This window comes from Ambystoma mexicanum, chromosome 2p (assembly GCF_040938575.1).
Source record: "Ambystoma mexicanum isolate Mex_15411 chromosome 2p, UKY_AmexF1_1, whole genome shotgun sequence".
Lineage (NCBI taxonomy): Eukaryota > Metazoa > Chordata > Amphibia > Caudata > Ambystomatidae > Ambystoma > Ambystoma mexicanum.
Window position 1 is genome coordinate 1,121,065,596 of NC_090923.1, and position 20,154 is coordinate 1,121,085,749.

General features: G+C 48.1%; 1 protein-coding gene across 1 annotated transcript in view; it reads right to left on the reverse strand.

Annotated features, from left to right (window-relative positions):
• Positions 1-11,013: 11,013 nt before the first annotated feature.
• Positions 11,014-20,154, reverse strand: part of NXF1 (nuclear RNA export factor 1) — a 537,434-nt gene continuing 528,293 nt past the window's right edge. The window contains exon 21 of the mRNA XM_069645157.1: positions 11,014-14,576. Coding sequence (XP_069501258.1) covers positions 14,538-14,576 — 39 coding nt within the window. The 3' untranslated portion in view covers positions 11,014-14,537. The remainder of the gene's footprint in view (positions 14,577-20,154) is intronic.

A 20,154-nucleotide genomic window follows, 5' to 3' on the forward strand; every position in this document is an offset into this window, starting at 1 on the left:
ATGCATATTATCCGCAGACAAGTTTAAGCTTTCTAAAGATTTGAACTCAGGCACCAGGCTGCCAAGCTGAATGATTGTGGGGAGAGGTGCCACATCTGCTGATCGCTCTGTGAAGCAGGTCAGGAATCAGCGGAAGCCTCATCGGTGAGCAGACTGACAGATGCTGAAGCTCTGAAAAACAGAATCTGGCTGGCCACCAAAGGGTCATGAACAGGAGAGAGCAATTCGTCGTATTTCTGAGCTTGCATAGCACCCAGTGAATCAGAGGAAGAGGCGGGAAAGCGTAAGTCCTCAAGTTGTGCCACAGAATCTTGTGCATCCCCCAGGGAAGAAACTGAGCCCGTTCCTGGAAGCATAAAGAGGAAGTTTCCCGTTTGATGACGTCGCAAAGAGGTCCACTTCTGGAGTGCCCCAATGGCGAAAAAGGTCACCGAGCATCTCCGTGTTCAGTTCCCACTCGTAGCTTTGGCTGAGAGAGTGAGCAGTCACATTCAGCTGGCCCGGAATGTGCACTGCAAGCAGCCAAACACTGTGCTGAATGGCCCATTCCCAAATCTGAATGGTTAGATCTACAAGGGCAGGTGACCTGGTACCCCCCTGCTTGTTGATGTAAAACACAGATACTGCGTTGTCTTTGCAGATGCGGACCACTTTGCTCACAATCATTGGCTTGAAAGCTTTCAGCGCCTGGAAAATTGCCAGAAGCTCCAGATCAATTATGTGAAATTGTCTGTCCTGTGGCAACCATAGGTCGAAAACCTGAAGATGATCCATCGTCGCCCCCACCCAATAAGGGAGGAGTCCGTCGTAATGGTAATTTGAGGGGAGGGCTCCTGAAAAGGAGCACCCACCGACAGATTGCTGGAGGATGACCACCATAGAAGATCTCTCATCATGCAGGGTGGAGCCGGAATCATTTTGGTGTTGGGTACACTGCCTGAAGCCAGGAGCTCCGAAGAGCCATCTGCGTGAGTCGCATCTTGAGACGAGCAAGTGGAAGAGCAAGCACGCACCAGGCCGTGAGGCCTAGAAGCCTCTGGAACCGCCAGCCCGACATGCTCTCTGACTGAATGAAAACTTGACACGTGGTTAACAGATCCGCCATCCTGTCCACAGTCAGGTACACTCTGCAGTCGATCGTGTTCCAACGGAAACCCAGGAATACCAGGTCCTGAGAGATCGTCATGGAGGATTTCCGCCAGTTCACTGACAGCCTAAGACTGAACAGGAGCTGAAGGAGATACTGAAGATTGCTTGAGGCTTTCACTGGACAAGGACTGCGCAGAAGCCAGCTGGCCAAATCTGGATACACACGAATAACCTGTAGCCGTAGAAAAGCCACGATGACTGACATCTTCATGAAGACACGCGGCCCTGAGCTGAGACCAAAAGGGAGCACTCTGAATTGGAAGTGCTCCTCTCCCAGGGAGAACCGCAGATATTTCCGATGCGGGCTCCAGATCAGGATATGCATACATCTTCTTCTGAAGATAGGACTTTATTCAGCAGGGCATGATCATCTTGAATTTCTCTTGGGGAAGAGAAAGCTTGAACTGGGAAAGGTCTAGAATGGTGCACAGGCCAGCCTGGTTGGATCTGGGCACCGTAAACAGATGAGTAGAAGCCTTCCCCTCGTTCCACTAGGGGAACAGGTTCCACCGCTTCGAGGTCTAGAAGCTTCTGGACCTTGGCTCTGAGGGAGGGCGTCCCAGACTGCCAAAACGGAGGATTGAAGGGTGGGTTAGGGGCAAGCGGAAGCCCGCTCGAGTGATGGACAAAACCCACCAGTCTTCGGTGATGGTTTGCCATGCCTCCAGATGAGAGTAGGTTTGTCCTCCCACCGGAGTCTTGTGCGAGTGCCAAAAAATATAATTTTGCAGACTTTTCAGTGGAGAGACTACCTGTCCCTGAAGAAGAGGCTGAAAACCGAGAGGAAAACCCGACTACGCTGCTGTCTCCGATGAGAGTTACCTCTCGGCAGATCAGCCCTACGAGACCTGCTGTCCTGGAACCCTCTGAAGCCTGAGGAGCACCGAGACTGGGATCCAGATCTCTGAGCGTTGACTGGAGGCTTCACTAGCACCGACAGAGACTTGGCAGTTTGCGTGCTCGCCTTAGTCTTTGTAAGCTCGCCAACCATTGAAGAATGAAAACTCTTTGCCATCAAAAGGCAGGTCCAGAACTTTATCTTGGACCTCCTTCGAAAACTATGTTGCATGAAGCCAAGCTTGACGAGAGGTGTCCACCCCCAACATGAGGCCTTGAGCCGAGGTGTCAACAAGGTGCGCAGCAGCCTCCAGCATATCCTTTACCAATACCCTGGCATCTGACAAACCGCCTTTAAAGTCTTCCAGCCTGTCCCCAGGAATGAACTCCTGGAAGTCCACCAAATCCCACCACAGTTTCCTTTTCGCCGCCACCAAAATGAGCTCTGCGTTTGCCCGACGCAATTGCAGCGCCGAGTTGGCAAAAACTTTCTTGGCCAAGGAGTCGAGTAACTGGTCTTCCTTGGTAAGAACTTGAGCTGCGGCAGCAGAGGTCGCAGAGGCAGGCTTGGATTGCAGAGTGGCAGCCGCAACCACCATTGAGGAAGGGAGCGGACATGACGCTAAGGCTACTTCCTCGGAGGTGTGAAGACCGTAACGGGCGTCAATTTTCTTATTTATATGTAGCTCAGCATAGGGCTTATCCCAGACTTTGCGAGCCTCTGCCAGAATGTACAGGCCGGTGCGCTCCTGTGGAGACAAGGTGAGCACCCTCGGAAGCACCCCTTCCTGCGGAGTGTGTGCCTCAGGTACTGGTATGTCAAGGAGTGACATGGCCAGAACCCGGTCATGGAATGCTCTGACAGAGCGGGGCTGGTCCTCACTATCCTGGTCTGTTTGAGGGTCGTCCAGAACGTCAGGATCCACTGGTTGCAATGCGACCAGCGTCAAATTGACGTCTCGCTCTGCTAGAGTCTTGTCAACCAGAGACAATGGTGGGAGAGGTGGAGGCGGGCCGGGAGCTAGAGGTGGTACCGCTGTGACTGGAACTGCTGGGGCAGGATGCAGCACCAGAGGGCAGATTTCCCTAAGAAGGCCCCCCACATGGGATCCGTGTTCATAAGACTTTGAAACTTTCCAAAAAAGGCATCCTCTGCTGAAACTTTAGGCACTGGAATGGGCAGAGGCCGCTCATGAGGGGCATACCTCCACAAACGTAGTGAAGAAGGCTGCCAAGAGGGCTCGCCACCAACAGGGTCTACCTAGACCAGTGGGGCAGAAGTAGGAGTAAACGCTACCATATGCAGGAGTGGCACCCGAGCGTGCCAGTCATATGAAGGGTAGAACAGATTCACACCGTCCCGTGGACAAGGTTGTCCACCAAAAAGAAGGCTCCCAGCACCCGCCGCCGTTAGCGTGGGTGTGAGGGAAGAATCCAAAATAGCCACCATAGACCAAACGGCAAGGCCTGCCATTTTGTGAGCATCTGAGGAGAACTGCGTCACATGTGTGGATGAGGCAGGTAACTCCACAGACTGCTCAGGGGACTTGATCCAAACTTAAGCCACAAGGATCCTCGGCAGAGCCGGTACTATGTGGCCTGGGATGTTTAATGGACATCCTGTCATGACCCTTTGAGTTAGCCTCCAAGAGAGGAACCTCGGCCAAGACGGTAACAGAGGAGAAACGGTCTGCAACCTCTCCCTGTGCCCCCTCAACAGAACGGTTATCACCGCGAGCGTGGGAAAGTTGAGGAATCCACCTCACAGACAAGACCTTAACAGTTCTGTCGGTACACACCTTAGCCGAAATGGTCTTTGTAGCTCCCCCGAGAGGGGCCTCGACCCGTGGTTCAGTACAGAAAGCCTCAACGGAGGTTTCAGGGGGCACCCACGGTGTCTGTATGGGAAGCTCCAGACAAGGAGCCCTCAGAGCGAACTGCAATACCCAACGCGGCAGCACGATTGGGCTGGCTATTAGCAACTGAATGGTGAACCTCTGATTGTGGTCCGGTGTCGGCAGCCCCTCGTGGGAACCCCCAGAGAAAACCCTGGTATGCTTATTAGTCCTGCGGGGCACCTCAAGAGCAACCCTGATAGAGTTTTACAAGCCCCTCCCGAACCTGGAGGACCCCAGTAAGAAGTCCCCCTGGGCAGGGTGCCCTAAAAAGTGTAGTAACTTACCGGGCGTCTCTTCTTTCCGTTGATGAAGAGTTGAAAATGCGGTGGAGGAACTCTGGAAGATCTCCTCCCACCAACAAAGACCACGCTGAAGTGCCCGAAACGAAAGGGAGTCGCAGTAGAAACACGAGTCCCAACGGTGATCCGGTCCCAGACACTCCAAACCGAGAGAATGGGTATTCCGCCCTAGCGAAGCGACGTTCACAAAAGGAACACAAATCCCAAACGATCTGGCCTAGACGGAGGACTACGCGACCGCAGAACCAGAGCAGGAGAGAAGGACAACGGGAAAAGAAAAAAATCTTCCTGGTGATGCAAGTGCGTCCAGCCCGACTGCGCGGACAAAAGGACTGAAGGGCGATGCGCATGGCGGAGCTAAGGAGGGCAGGATTACGGCCGCGTGCAGTACCCCACGTAAAAAGAGAAGGACAAATGTTTCAATTTGATGCCTTTTTACAAAAGTGCTCCGGTCCCGTCCCACAGGACGGAATGTCCCAAAGGTATGGAGGAAAGGGGTCGGGACTTCGGAGTACAAGTTTTACTACACTCACGGGATGCGGCTTGCATGGCGTAGGCTACCCATCACTTTATCCTGCGATTCTTCAGGGTCTTTGGTTTATACACTAATCTTTGCTGTGGTCCCATGGAAGGCAAAGATTACACACTCAATGGATGTCATTACAAGGGAACTTAGAATTACAACTAGGACAAAACTAAAAAGTGTACTCTTTGTTAGGAGAGAATAAACCAAGGCAGACCATAAATTAAAGCAAAGCAGAGGTGAAGGCCTTCTCAATATAGTGCAATGTGAGTCCCCACATTTGCACTCTCCCTACTGTAACGCTCTGGTACAGTTTAAGTTCACTCAAGTCAATTGGTGTTTTGTATTTGTATTTGTTTATTTATAACGCACAGACCATCAGGCCCGGGGGCATCAGGGCACAATTTGTACAGGGTTGCAAGAAAAGAACATACAGGCAGATAGATTACAATAAAAGTATACCAATACAACATAATAACAATCTTACTAATTACATATATTACACATGGTACAGTGTCCCTAGGCTCCGCAGAGGAAGTATCCCTGAGGTATTTGGGAAGGTAGCAGACCGGAAATCGTGCTGGGGAACAGGCGGGCTGGGTAAGTAGGACAGATGTCTAACACAACTATTGCTGGTCAAAGAGCCAAGATTTGGTTTTATTCTTGAAGGTGTTGAAGGAGTCTTCAGCTGTGATGGCAGCGGGGAGGGTGTTCCAAAGTTTGGAGGCTAGGACAGGAAAGCTAGTGCCTCCCGCTTTTTGGAGCTTAAACCTAGGGATAGTAAGGCAGTGAGTCTGAGCAGTTCTTAGTGGATGGGCAGTGGAGTGGCGCGAAAGCCGACTGCAGAGATAGATCGGAGCCTTGTTGGCTAGGCATTTGTGCGTGAGGGCAAGCGTTTTTAGGGAAATTCTCTGCTTCACGGGTAACCACTTTAGGCTAGTTCTGGCTTCTGAGATGTGGTGGTTACGAGGGATGTTCAGGGCCGCTTGAATTGCATTGTTCTGGGTGGTTTGGAGTTTGGACAGGTTTTCTTGGCTGGTGCCTAAGTATAGAGCACTGCAGCAATCTATTTTTGCCATGATAAGTGTTCTCGCTAGTGTGACACTATTGTGGGTGGTGAGGAATGGTCGGCAGGCTGAAATGAGTTTGCACGTGTAGGCAGAGGTGGACCTGACTGCATTAGTTTGTCTTGACAAGGATAAGGTGGAATCCAGGTAAAAGCCTAGTGTTTTAGTGTCTTTCGAGACTTATATGGAGTTGCCGTCTATGATGAATGACTGATAGGATGGCTCAAGTTTGCTCAGGCGTTGTGATGTACCCAGGATAAGTAGCTCCGTCTTATCGTCGTTCAGACATAACTGGTGCTGGGCCATCCAGGCTTGGATGACCAAGTAGACGTCATTGAGGGCCTTGGTGTCAGCAAGATAATCACCAGAGATGGGAATGAGTATCTGGGTGTCGTCCGCATAGTTGGTGTAGGAGACACCCAGATAATCAAGCACATCAAAGAGTGGTTTCGTAAAGATATTGTAAAGAGTAGGTGATACGCAAGAACCCTGAGGAACACCGCAATGAATAGGGGAGGGATCTGCGGCAGCGGAAGGTACAAAGACCCTCATAGATCTGTTGCTCAGGAAGGATTTGATCCAGGCCGCTGCGGAGGGAGAGAAGTTGGCAGCAGAGTGGAGGTGCCTGCAAAGGATCTGGTGGTTAACCAAATCAAATGCGGCGGAAAGGTCGAGGAGTAATAGCATTGCTAATTTGCCCTTGTCCTTCAGGACTTCGATCTGGGTTTTTAGGTCTAATAGAGCCGTTTCGGTCCCATGTCTGGGCCGAAATCCGGATTGTCGTAGACCTAACAGATTGTTTGATTCAAGGTAGTTTTGGATCTGCAGGTAAGCAGTATCTTCAGCAGAAATGGTACTGTAGTAATAGGTCGGAGGTTCGTGGGTATGCTTGGGTCAAGGGAAGGTTTTTTTAGTAGGGGGATCACCCAGGCGTCTTTAAGGTTGTCCGGGACAATACCTGTTTCAAAGGATGAGTTAATGAAGGCTGTAATAAATGGGGTTAAGTCATGGGCGGAGTCCTTAATGATGGGAGCTGGGCACGGGTCACCTTGGCAGTTGGATGGTTTCATCCTGAGGATGATGTTTTCTACTTCGGTGACAGTGAGCGGTGCGAAGGTGAAAGGTTTGATGTTGGCAGAGTTGGAGAGGGTGGGCCTAGTAGGGGAGAGTGAGCGGTTGTCACGCCTCAGGCAGTCCTGCTTTTCTTTTATTTTAGATTGGAGCATAGAGATTTTGTTTAGGAGGGCTGCTTGAATGTTAGCACACCATTTGCTGTCTTTCGTGCAAGTGTCTGGCGGGGAGACTGGGGTTTCAAGCTCTTTTAGGACTCTAAAGAGTTCCTTGGAATTAGAGTCGGCTTGCATGATACAATTATTAAGCGATTCTTTTTTAGCAATGATGATGGCGTCTTTATAAGTGAGGGAGGCGAGGAGGAAGCCGTCTTTATGCTCATCAGATGGGTGGCTTTTCCAACGGTTTTCCGCGCAGCGTTTGGCTTTGCGGAGGATTCTTAGCTGTGGAGTGAACCATGAGTTGAGATGTGCTTGTGGTTTAGCCTTCCTAGGTTTGATTGGTGCTATAGTGTCAATAGCCGTGAGCATCGTTTGGTTGTAGATGTCTGCTAGGGAGGTGGGATAAGAGCAGGCATTGGTCGCCGCATTAAGAGAGGGGAGTAACAGTGGGAGGAGTTGTTCTCTTGTTATATTTTTTTTATTGCGGGTGGGGAGGGCTGGGGCTATGGGTGATGGGGCTCGCGGGGTAGCTTCAATGTTAAATGTTGTGATGGTCAGACCATAAGCATGGGGAGTTATTGAGGACCTGGATGTTGCAATTAGAACCGGCTAACCAATCAATGGTCCTGCCTTTGATATGGGTCGGTTCTTGTATGTACAAGGTGAGGCCAAGGTCAGTAAGAGCATACTCCAGATCAGTTGCTACAGGATCCTTAGGGTCGCCGCGACCTAGATTGAAATCACCTAAGATTATTGTTTGGGAGTTGTTTTTTGTTTTGTCAAGAAGAAGAGTGGAAATTTCACTGACAAAGGTGGGTGCCGGCCCTGGGGGCCTGTAGATAAGGTGAAGGGTGGCCGTTTGGTTAGGTGTTAGTAGTAATTTGATTGTCAGCAGTTCAGCTGATTCAAGTTTGGAGTCGGATACCACTCTTAGGTCAAGGGAGTTTTTATGGATGAATGCCACGCCGCCACCTCTAGTATGGGCAGAGGAGCGGTCACAGCGTGTGATGCCATTGTCAGGCGGTAAGGCCAAGGATAGAGAAGGGCCAGAGGCGGCATGTAGCCAGGTTTCGGTTATGGCAATGAAGTCAAGGTCGGCAGTGGTGATAAGGTCGGCTATGTCAACACACCCTTGAACACATGCAATTTAACCTCTGTGGTCTTAGTTTTGCAAGTGGCAGAGGGTGAAGGCGGGCTGGGTGGTGTGCGTGGGGCTTGCTTAGTGGTGTTGTTGCGGGAAGGACGAATGCAGAATCTGGTACCTAGTCTCTTGTTCCTGAGAGTGAGGAGGCAAGGTTGGTTAGGAGTTGGTTTTGTGGCAAAGTGTTTGAGCCAGAGAGCTGGGTCATTAAGGTATTGGTTAGTCTGGTTGCAGGGGTGGTGAGCGTCAACGGTAGTTGCTGAAGGACTCATTGAGGGTGTCAAAGTCATGGTGGGTGACGCTGGGTCACGTAGGTAAGGGCAGGCCAGGTTATTAACCTCAAAGGTAGGAGTGGTTGACTTGGGTGGTTGAGTGAATAGGGCAAGGTGTGTGGCTAGGAGATAGTGCAGTAGAAGGCGCACACTGATGTGCATGATGGTGGTGCTGGCTGCCAGAATAGGTTCCCTAGGAGCTTGTTGACAGGGACAAGATAGGGTCTCCTTGAGTGGGACTGGTGAGATAATGGAAGGGAGTGAGGATGCTATGGTATGGCTGGAAGCCTGGGCACCTAGATAGGGATAACCCAATGGCTGGAATGCACAGGTCAGGGCAGCCCTAGATTAGCGTAATCACAGGCTGTCGCCCAGGGCAGTGGTACACCTAGATTAGACGTGACCCAAGTCAGGCACGCCACAATTTGAAGCGCCCTTAAGGCACAACACCGTTGAAGTGGTCAGTGGGCTACCATAGGGTACATTACAATTGAAATGGTCTGTAAGCGACCTTAAGGCACAACACAATTGAAATGGTCTGTAAGCGACCTTAAGGCACAACACAATTGAAATGGTCTGTAAGCGACCTTAAGGCACAACACAATTGAAATGGTCTGTAAGCGACCTTAAGGCACAACACAATTGAAATGGTCTGTAAGCGACCTTAAGGCACAACACAATTGAAATGGTCTGTAAGCGACCTTAAGGCACAACACAATTGAAATGGTCTGTAAGCGACCTTAAGGCACAACACAATTGAAATGGTCTGTAAGTGACCTTAAGGCACAACACAATTGAAATGGTCTGTAAGCGACCTTAAGGCACAACACAATTGAAATGGTCGTCTGTAAGCGACCATAAAGGCACAATACAGTTATAAGGTGGTCTACTAGTGGCCATAATGCACGACAGTCATAAAAGTGGTCTGTTGGTGACCATAGGGTACAGCGCAATCAAGATGTGGTCTACTAGTGACCATAAGGCACAAAATACTTATGATATGCTTAGGTTCGAGAGTTTCAAGGGTGGCCTGAAACACATTCAAATAGTAGTGGCTCAGAGTACATGCCTACAGTAGAGTCCCCGGTCCTGGCATGCGTGATTATACTCCTGATATGACGGTCCATGTAGTAAATGGAGTACCGATATATGCCGACTGAGGGGGAGTCGTATCATTGCAATGTCAGTAATTTAAGCAAATACGAGTAGCTTACAAGCACAGGGGCAAAGTACATACAGTAAGTTCTCCTTGTATGAATGGAGATATTTGGATACTTGGTTCCGATAGCTTGCCTCGGACTTTGTGGAAGGCGGTCAGGGAAGTTTAAATTGAGCAGGGGGGGGTGGCCACGCCGCACTCCCATGCGCGAAACAGGCGCAGGAACAGGCCTTTGTGTGGCCTTCGTGCTGGCCACCGGCGGTTCCGCCTACCGGCGGATGAATGCAGTTTTACACTGCTACAAGCGAGGATCATCCTCGCTTTCATGCCGCGCGGCGCCCGGCATGCGGGAGTCAGGCACCTTTGAGGACAGGGTCAAGCAGGCTCTTCTATGATGCCGGCGATGGTGCTGCAATGCACTCCATGTGCGTGGAGCAGCTTCAGGGATGGGAGGAGGGCTCCTGCCCTCTACCCTCGGCGAGGATGGATGGAATGGGGGCACAGGCGCAGGAACAGGCCTTTGTGTGGCCTTCGTGCTGGCCACCGGCGGTTCCGCCTACCGGCGGATGAATGCAGTTTTACACTGCTACAAGCGAGGATCAGCCTCGCTTTCGTGCCGCATGGAGCGGCGCCCGGCATGCGGGAGTCAGGCACCTTTGAGGACAGGGTCAGGCAGGCCCTTCTATGATGCCGGTGTAGATGCGGTCTGGAGTCTAGGAGCGCACCCAGTCAATGTTGCCATGCAAGTAACCGATGGCGGTGAACAAAAAGATAAGAGTGAAGCATCATTGGTATCTGTGTACATATGGTAATCATAGTGCAACAGTAATGCCTCAGTCAATGGCCTTTCAACTTGGAAGTAAACTATTGGTAATACTCCAGACCAACCACTGCATAGCGGCCGGCCTATGCCAAGCATGTGACTAAACAGATTCACAAGAAACAAATATTTCACAGCACATACTGCATGGACAATCTTATGAGCAATTTGTGTGAGAAATCTGTACTTTATACCAGACCGCTCCCACCAGTAAGAGCTCTGCAGGTCGAGTGGGCTTCTCCCACCAGTAAGATAGTCGAGTAATTGCTGCCGAGATGTCTGATCTGCAGGTCACAGGTTTAAATCCCTGCAGCATTAAGGACACATTTAATACTTGTGAGGTCGGAAACAGAGTGCCAACTCTGGTTGGGTAATAATGATTGTATATAAAAACACTATATGTACAGCTCCATGGCAAAAGTCCTATAGAAATGCATTATTAAACAAATGACACCAGTTCCTTGCCCTAAGAGTGAAGCCAGACTGCTGCACCACATTTTGCCAGTGACGTCGGACCAATCTAGGGAAACCCTACACACAAATTCTACCCCTTCATGCCCTACTAAAACACAAACATGAAGCAGCAATTCAAACAGATTCTGAAAAGAAATCCAAAAACATTAACAAAAATTGGTTTATTGACAATACAAGTTTTCTTTTAAACAAGGTGGGCTATCTGAACGCAGGCAGTGATAAAAAAATACAGAGCACAAAAGAAATGTTTCAAGCTTTGTATACAGTGCTCTTTGCAAGAACATGCCAGTGCCCTTCAGGCAGATACAACATTGTAATAATCAAATGAGAAAGGGACTGGATGGAGGACATTTTAACAGGTCACTCAGTCAGCTTTCTCATCCCTAGGGCAAGGGGCTCTGACCATCAAAGAATGAGATGCAACAGAAGCTGGAACAGGTCTGGTGGATCACATAGAACATTTGGTGTTTTAATGGTGGAATTGAAAGAGGAAGGCTCAGAAGCTGAAAGTCTATACACACTCAAACTGCACAAAGCAAGGAAGCAAATACCAACAGTGCCCGAAGAAAGGGTCGTCCATTTGGGCAGAAGAAAAAGCACAAGCAATTCCTTTGCCTCCCCAAAACTCATAAAATGTGGGCTTCATGTCTCTTAGTAGATTGGCTTAGAAATCCACTGTCTGAGGAGCGCCTATGCCATTCTGGGGCTGTCGGTCGTGCCAACGGTTGGTGTAGCTGGGAATGGCTGTTCTCAGTGGATTTCGTTTTTAAAAGAGACATTCATTTGAAGTGCCTTTTTTGACCCACCATTGAGGCATGTCATCACTTGAGGTAATGTCCTTGAGGCTATCCATCGTTGGTGATGGGGCGGTAGCAGAAATAGTCCCTTGGCTTAAGAGCACCAAGATCCCGCTCCGATGACACCCCCCATGCTCGAACAAATGTAGTGCTGAATGAGGCCAGCATGTTACAACGGTGCAACTCGCAATGATGATCTTGTTTCAGGCTAATGCCCAGTCTCCTCTAAAGCCGTCATGTTTCCGCAGGCGTGTTCGTGAAGCATCCTTGGTGCCAGTTTCATCCTGGTTGAGTGAGCAGTGCCCTCTGCTCTGCTGCATTAGAGCATTTCCGATTCTGCGAGGTGGGAAGGCACAATCTGTGGTGATGCTAGTCTATTTCAAACATAAAATCTCCCCCCCAACCCCACCCCCCGCTATGCTACTAGTGAGGACATCGCTTTGGCTATATTTGCTTCTATACATTGTGCATATTGTTTGAGTGTGTATGCAGACAACAGCTTTAGAGGCAAGACTTGCACTGATTAAGCAATAGGGAGGGGCCATGTCAGAGGATGTGAGGGAAATGGTGGTGGGTGGAAGGGAGAAGGGGAATGGGAGTTGAAGGAGGGGGCTGTGAGTGGAAGGAGGGGAATGGGGAATAACAGGCCACTGTTGGAAAAGCACATCTGATATTCCAAATGTGAAATTTCAACGGTACAGATTGGACTGGGTCTGTAAAGATACAGGAAAATCACTGAGTACTGTACATCTCACAATTTGCGAGATGTCATGTAAAGGCAGTCCAAAAAAATAAATAAAAAATAAAAAAAAGTATGCTGGGAAAATAATGGAGGCAAGTGGAGAGGAGTTGTTCATCTCCTACCGCAAGATGCAGCGGAACCTACTGTAAGAATAATTGTCAAAGTAGGTCGGCATCAACCTGGTGAGGTAATCAGTCTGAACATGGCAGCCACAGTAGCTGAATAGCAGAAGGTGGGTTGCACAGTTCTGTGATCATGACACAATGCTTTCAAGTCTTGGATCTCCTGTTTTCGAAGGGGAACAAGCTGTGACTTGTGCAGCCAGTGTCACAACAGGTGCAGTTCTGATGAAACAAGAATAATGTTCATGCTCTAGCCACAAAGGTAAGCGATAAAAAAGGCAAAGAGTTAAGGTTAGGATACTTTAGGTTGGTGCAAGGGACTCATCCATGAATTGGAGGGCGAGTGGGACATTTACTCAGATGGTCCAAAAACAGGAAACACTTCAAGCAAAGAGGAAATCTAATCATGTTCTGGGGAACTATTTCCAACATAAGGGGAAGCGCAGGGTGAGATCTGTGGTTGGGTGTGATGACTTGGAAGAGGTAAGTGAGGGTGGAAGAAAGCAGCCATTGGGTCAAACAGGGATGGGTGATAAATGTAGGGTGGTTGACTTGGGTGGGGGCGGAGGAAGTGAGGGAGTTATGAGGGGTAATGCAGTTAGGACAAGAGACAGGGGGGAGTTAAGGGAGAGTCCATAAGCTGATCCACCATAAGAGGAAGCTGCAGGGTCTATGACATACTTAACCAGCCTTTCAATAACACACATAACTTACACAGATGGGGAATAGAGGCAGGCTGCCACAACCGTTCACAAATGAATACCGCTCCCTCCCCCAACCTCCTTTTCCCTCCCCCAACCTCCTTTTACCTGCCCCAACATCCCTCCCCCTCCCTCCATCCTTCCCTCCCTCCCTCCGTCCGTCCGTCCGTCCGTCCGTCCGTCGGTCCCTCCCTCCGTCCCTCCCATTCCTCCCCAACTGTGCCTTCATTCCCAAAACAGCCAACTCCTACCCTTGCTCCCTCCCGCACCCTATAATACCCATATCTCCCATCCCAAACCACTCCCCCACTCCCTTCCCCAACCACCTTCCTCTCCTTCAAAGCACCCCACTCCCACTTGATCCTACCCCCCTCATCCAATGTAATCCCTACTACTAACTTTCTCCTGAAACCCATCTAATAGGACTTTCCACCCTCCAAAATATTCTGCCACAGCCGCAAACCTGATCTCACCCATCCTACAGCAGCTCAGAGACGGTAGGCAGTGCTAGATATGAGCAAGTGGGATGAGGGTAAGAAGCTCCCAAAGAGGTTTCCTTAGCATCAGAAGAGGAGACCAGCAAGCACAGCCAAAAATGTACATTCTCATCTAAAGTTTTTTTTTTTTTTAAGAGAATTTGCAAACATGGACTCAAAAATGGTGTGTAAACCAAAAAAAAATAAATAAAAATAAAAAACATGACATGTTCCATCTATGAGAAGCTAGGAATAAAATGGGGGGGTGAGGTTGCAGGAAACAGATTTATGGGTGAATATGCAATAAGGGGCGTTAAGAAGGGAAATAGATCTGCCCACGCTCAGGTTTGATGACTGCTTTAAAGAAAATCATCCATGAACTGCCTACCCCACTTGTTGCCCCCCCCCCACCTAACCCGCCCCCCATACCTTGTAACGACCCTTGGGGTCACTCACAGTACATCCCCAACGGCGAAGTGCTGTTTAAAACAGACCTCCACCCTGCTAACCGCATAAAACAAAACATTAAAAAATAAAAAATCATGGAGCGATGCAGGGGAGAGATCTAATGAATGGTTAGAGACCCAAAAATCTCAAAACACGCAGGAAGTTTACAAAAATAATCTGTCATCTCTGTCCCTTTCCCTCTCGCACAACAGACACCGAATGAGGCCCTTCCAAGCCAAACCCTCTTTAAAAAGGTGCAGGCCACAGGATCCCAGAGTCCAGGTCTTCTCTCTGGTGGGTGCCTTGTTGTGTTGAAATATAAAAAAAGCAAGTCTTGAGTCAAAGTCTCAGGTCGCTTACAGGAAACTGCAGGATGGAACATCACTTCAGAAATGCTACGTCAGGAATCTTTCCTTCCAACTGCAATGAGAACAGAAACAAATGTAATAAGAAAAGGTTGAGATCTGCAATCAAGGAACAGAGCAATTAAAGGTGGTGATAAAGGGCAATGCATGAGGGCCCAGAAAAGCCATACAAGATACAGTGTTTAAGAAGTTTAACAGGGGCACCTATTCAATGGGAGGGCATTGAAGGACCCAGGTTTGTAAAGAGGGCATTGAAGGACCAGTAGGGGGGTTGACAACACACACCTAACAGGTTAATTAAAGGACAACAACTAGTTGTAATTCTCATTCTCCAAGATGGCTAGTGTTAAGAGGGTTTTTCAAAGTTATTATCATGGGGGGAGGGGGCAGGAAAAGTCTGGAGTTAGTGTTGAGATGGATTTAAAAAAATCAGTCCTTGGAGGGAGGAATTTAGAAGGCCACATGGAAAAGACAGATTAGCCAAATCCCAATCAATTTAGAGTAGAAGAGCAGTAAAGGTTGTCTAAGGAAATGTGAGACAGTGGTCTAGGACTACAATGAAACCACACAGAGCATCAATAATTCAAGTTAGTAAGCATATAAAGATACAATTATTTACTAGGTGTTTATGAACAGACTAAGCATTATCTGAGGTAATGTAGTCATACACAAAATTGCAAATTTGCCAATCAGGGCTTTAGATGACAGCATTAGTCGCTGAAAGCCAATAGTTTATTCAAAGCATGTGCAAAAATGCTGACAGTCTGTTGTAGCACTTCCATTACGCAGTAGTGAGCTACGAGGAATATGCAGGCCTAGTAGGAGTGGTAGGTCACATTATGCATTGTAGATAGACAGGCAGGGCGGAGGCCCCAGTTCTGTAGCTAATAGACATTATTGGAGTGTTTGGAACATTATGGCACCTATATAGCGCTTAGATAGCCAATCTTAAGCGCTATGAGCACTAAGCTATGAGTGCATGCCTTTTAGAGCTTGCTCACATAGGGTTAATTCATCTTGGCTTCTCTTAGAATATTCTGCCTTTCTAACTGTAGCCCTGCATGGCTTTGTAAACAAATCCTGTTTCCCTGAGAAGGCCTGGTACGGCCTTGCCCACACGCTGATAAGGACATTCCAGTGCTTTTGCAGAGAGGGCTCCAAGGGAGGGGTAGGAGCGAGCCTATATTTTGCACAGGGAAAGTTCTGGAACTGTGCGTCATGGACTGACAGCACGAGATTATAAAAATGCATGCCCACATGACTCAGGTGGGAGATCGATCTGTGGACTTGGTTCGAGCAAAATCGAGTGTCCGGAACCTGCTGCTCTGTCGGCACCCTGCAGCGCTGTCCTCTGTGCGGGGCTGGCTACAGCTAGCTTATGAGGGCCAGGGTCTCCCAGTACTGATTGAAGGGGCGTAAAACTGTGTTTCTCTATGTTTCTCTAAGTTCTATGTCTATCTATATTTTGCATTTCTCTAAGTTTTGTGCTTTGTAATCTTCTCTAACTTGAATCCCAAGATGTTGCTGAAATTCACTGTTTAGAATAAATGGTAAAACTTTTTGAAGGTGTCATTTGTCACTAGCATGAGTTCACTGCTCGGCACAATAGAACCTGTATTTTGGGCTGAATTGGGTAATTTTTGCTCTCAGGGGCTGGTCCCAAGGAAGATTTTCCCAATATCAAGACAGGTTAAGTAATCAAAAACCTTATTCAACATATATATGAAAAATTACCTTCATGGTGATTCAGGTTCTCTTAGTGCTTGCTCTCCCTCCTTCACAACTGGTAGGGACAGCCTGCATCCACAGGCGGGGCGGGAAAAGCTGGCTACTGATGTAAGATTTTCACAGTAATAAATCTTCCTGACCTGGACCAAACCCAGAACGTTTTGCTTTACTGGTGGATTATTTTTCCTTATACCTCTGAATGTGGAAAAAGGTTCCCACTCACTGAGTCTTACTCTGTGTGTCATTTTTAAGACTCTCCATATTGTCTTTAATCTGATCCTCCACCGACAACTTTTGGCACATATTGCTTATTGCTGCTGGGTTGCCCTAGGGGCTCCCCTTTCAACTATCTCTGGCTAACCTTGTGAGAACTACAGTTTCCAATGGTAGAAAGGATCTTCGGATCCCTTTACATGTTATTTGGTGAAACCAGCACACCCCACCATATGTGGAGTGCTGGGAGATGCAATGTATCCCCTGTCACACAAAAACCGCAACAATTATGTGAAGGACAAACTTAACTTTAATGGCTGGGTGCAGCGATAACTTATTAATTTGGTGCACCTTTACAACAGGCTGTGTGCCCAGCCCTGGTAAAGGCACCATGGGTGCTCATTTTACCAAAATGGTATTTTTTTTTTACATTTTAGTGTTCCTTGTCCTTTCTTGTTCCTTCCCCCTGGCTGTTTGTCCACAAGTTTGAATGTTGCAAGGCTCTTTGAATGGCTGGTATTCTACATAGGAGTACAAACCTGTAAGCTGAAGCGTTAGTCAGCCAGGTTAAGAATGTGAGTGGGCGTCATGTGTGGAAGGGACTGACTGTCGGCCAGTCCCAGATCTGGATGGAGGTGCCGAGATGCTTACGCACCCCACCTGGAGAGAATATGGAAGTTTAGCGCCACGCTTCCAGACAGCAATGCCAATTAACCAATCCACTAACAACTGCACCCCTCTACATACACCTCTCAAACTCTAACCAAACAACCACAAGCCTATAACACAACAATCCACACAAACTTCACTACACTGCAACAAAACAAACCACACAGACTTGCACAACAGCACACGACTACCGACCGGAAAACACCCCAAGCCCAGCCAACGGGGTCTACCGGGATGAGGCTGCCAACAGCACATCACTGCTCTCTTGCACTTTCCCAGTTTATTCCCACTAACTTAACCCCCTTCCCTTTTTCAGAGCCGCCAGGGGACCACTCCGGTGGTAATAATGCATGGTACTAATATCCTTTAACATGACCATTAACCACTGGAACCAAAACCAAAGAGGATGCTGAAGGAAAATCCGCTGAAACTATTTCCAGCAACCGGAGAGCCTGCTGTGTGAACAGTGCCTGTCGTAGCCCTTCCTTCCAATCGACCTCGGGAGTCCGAAAACAACAACCCCGACCAGGAGCCTGGTGAGACCCACTAGACTCAAGACCTGCATGGTGAGCCATCGCACGCCGTTCCGCAGCCTTGCAGGGCTGCAATAACCCAATACCCTGGGACCTCGAGCCATTGTGCAGTACGCGGTCTAGCGAATTCCGAATCTCGCTGTAATTTCGTGGGCTTCCTGCTGAATCTCCAGAGACACGAATCAAGCCCAAAAAGTCCCCTCACCATTGTGTTGGATCTTTGTAACAACAAGAATCCGACCAGCAATATTTTGTCTTCTTCTGTGCTCCTGAAAAAACTAAAGCCACAGAACCGTATCCAGCCACGAGGAAAACCTTGCATAGAGCCTTCCCCGTGATCCTTGTTGCAAAGTCCTTCCAGTGTCCTGTCTTCCGTCTTCTTACTGAAGGACTTCGACAACCAGGTTTTTGGCTGAAGATCCTGAAGTCCCCCTGCTGCAACATCGTCTGTGCTGAGGTACTGTGCTGGCTTCGGTATTTACTAACCTGCAGCCTCTTGTGATTCCTGTGTAGTTTTGGGGTGTTTTCTGTGACTGGGAATCCTCTCGTCCAGTTCACCCAGGTCCACTGCTGGGATACGCCTATGGTGTCTTCTGTGAAGCCCCTGGACCCTCAACTATCTCTAAAGTAAAATAATCACCTGTTTGAACAGTCTTCCTTAGGAACTCTGACTTTTGCTACTTAAGAACCTATGCTGACACTGCCAGTTGGCCACTAGACCCTAGTGACACCCGTCTGCCACTGAACACTCATGCTCCAAGAATAAGGGAAAGACTTTTAAAGGATTGGGCCTTCTGCCTAGAAACAAATAGTTTAAAAGTTCCTTACTTGCAAAAGAGTTGGTTGGTAACTGTAACTCAGAGTGAAGAGTTACAAAAGTTATTGCGTAACTTGGATGGAATTGTTCTGCCATTCTGAAGAGTAGATATAAGGTTGTTTTACCCACTTGTGATTGGTTGTGCCGGCTTCACTTAACTATTTGTTTCAGAAAATTAGTGTGTAAGTTTGCCAACTGGGTCTTGCTTCCCCTGACCTGCTGTTAGCCTGCCCAGAATAAGTCTGCATTAGGTTTTACCTAACTAGAATAACCTTGAGTCATTCATAAAGTGTAACACTAGGTGTGGCTTTCCCTGGTCTGTTTTAGACGGACACAAAAATAGTCTAAGAATTACACCTGCCTCAAGATTGCTTATAGCTCCTGTAAAAAGTGTATAGGTTTTACTTACCTTAAGTATAACAGTTATCCAAAAATAAGTTAGTAATTGCCTCCCTTAGTCTGTGAACTGAAAAGTAACTAATTTAATATTACGCCCTGTTAAGCAGAGTTTGTACGCAGTACCCTTTGAGAACACTACACACAACTAAGACTACAGGTGTAAGCAAACCAACATTTGGTATAAGCCTGTACCTACACAGTTTTGGTAGCATTGCTGAGCAGCTAGGCTTATCTCAAGAGCGGAATGTGAGCAGTAATGATGTTACTCAGAGGTCTACAATCACAGGTGTTCAAATAAACTCTTACATTCAAGGTTTCTTGAATAAACACTTATTAATTTATTTAACAGTCAGTTATAAAACATTCACTAGAAGAAGGCAATCATATCGCACACAAATATACTACAATAATGTACACTCTAAGTTTCTGAATCAGAAAAGACCCTTTTGGGATGGCCCACAGACACAACCTACACCCACAGGTGACTTTAGTAACAAGGGTGCTGGGAACAATAATATCTTACTGTTGACGTTCAGAATACTTTTAAAGAGGAGTAAAAGGCAAAGGTTATTAGAACATAAAAGGTTACAATTATTCTTAGACAGTGCAAATACTTTAAGGTCACCAGAAGAGTCAATTCAATATGCTAGGCCAAAGTCAATGGGCTAAAGTCTTGGACAGATAAAGCAGTTCTGGTAAGTAAACGGAAAAGTCTCTGCCAAAGTTCTCAGAAGTAGTTTGTAAAAAGAAGAATCCTACGCGGGTCACAATATTAGGCCTGTGAGTGGCAAAAGTTTCAAGCACTTTCACAGCGAGAGGCAAGTTCTCTCAGTCTTGTTTTACATTACCTTTCAATGAAGAAAAAGAGGCAGCTGATGACTTCTGTTCCTGGCAGTTCCTGCAGATCTCGCTGTTCCTGAGCCTAGTTGTGGGGACAAGAGGGAGGACGTCGGGGGGGACTCCTGCACTGCACTTGGATGGGCAACAGCTAGCAACTGGCAAACTTCAATTTCGGAGGCTGTAAGCTTAAAGGTAACCTCACACAAACTGGTGTGCCTCTCCCTGGTTGTACGTTTTCCTGCAGCAACTCTGAGGAAATTACAACCGGCTCCAAGATAGGTGTCCAAGTGGCTTACTTTCGAATTGATTGGTCCCACCAACTCAAAGGGAGAAGTCGTCACTACAGGGGCTTCTCTGTCGATTAGAACTTCTTAAGTAGGCACTGAAGCAAGGCTTCACCGGGCAAACCAATGGTCCAGGAGTTGCAGCAGGCG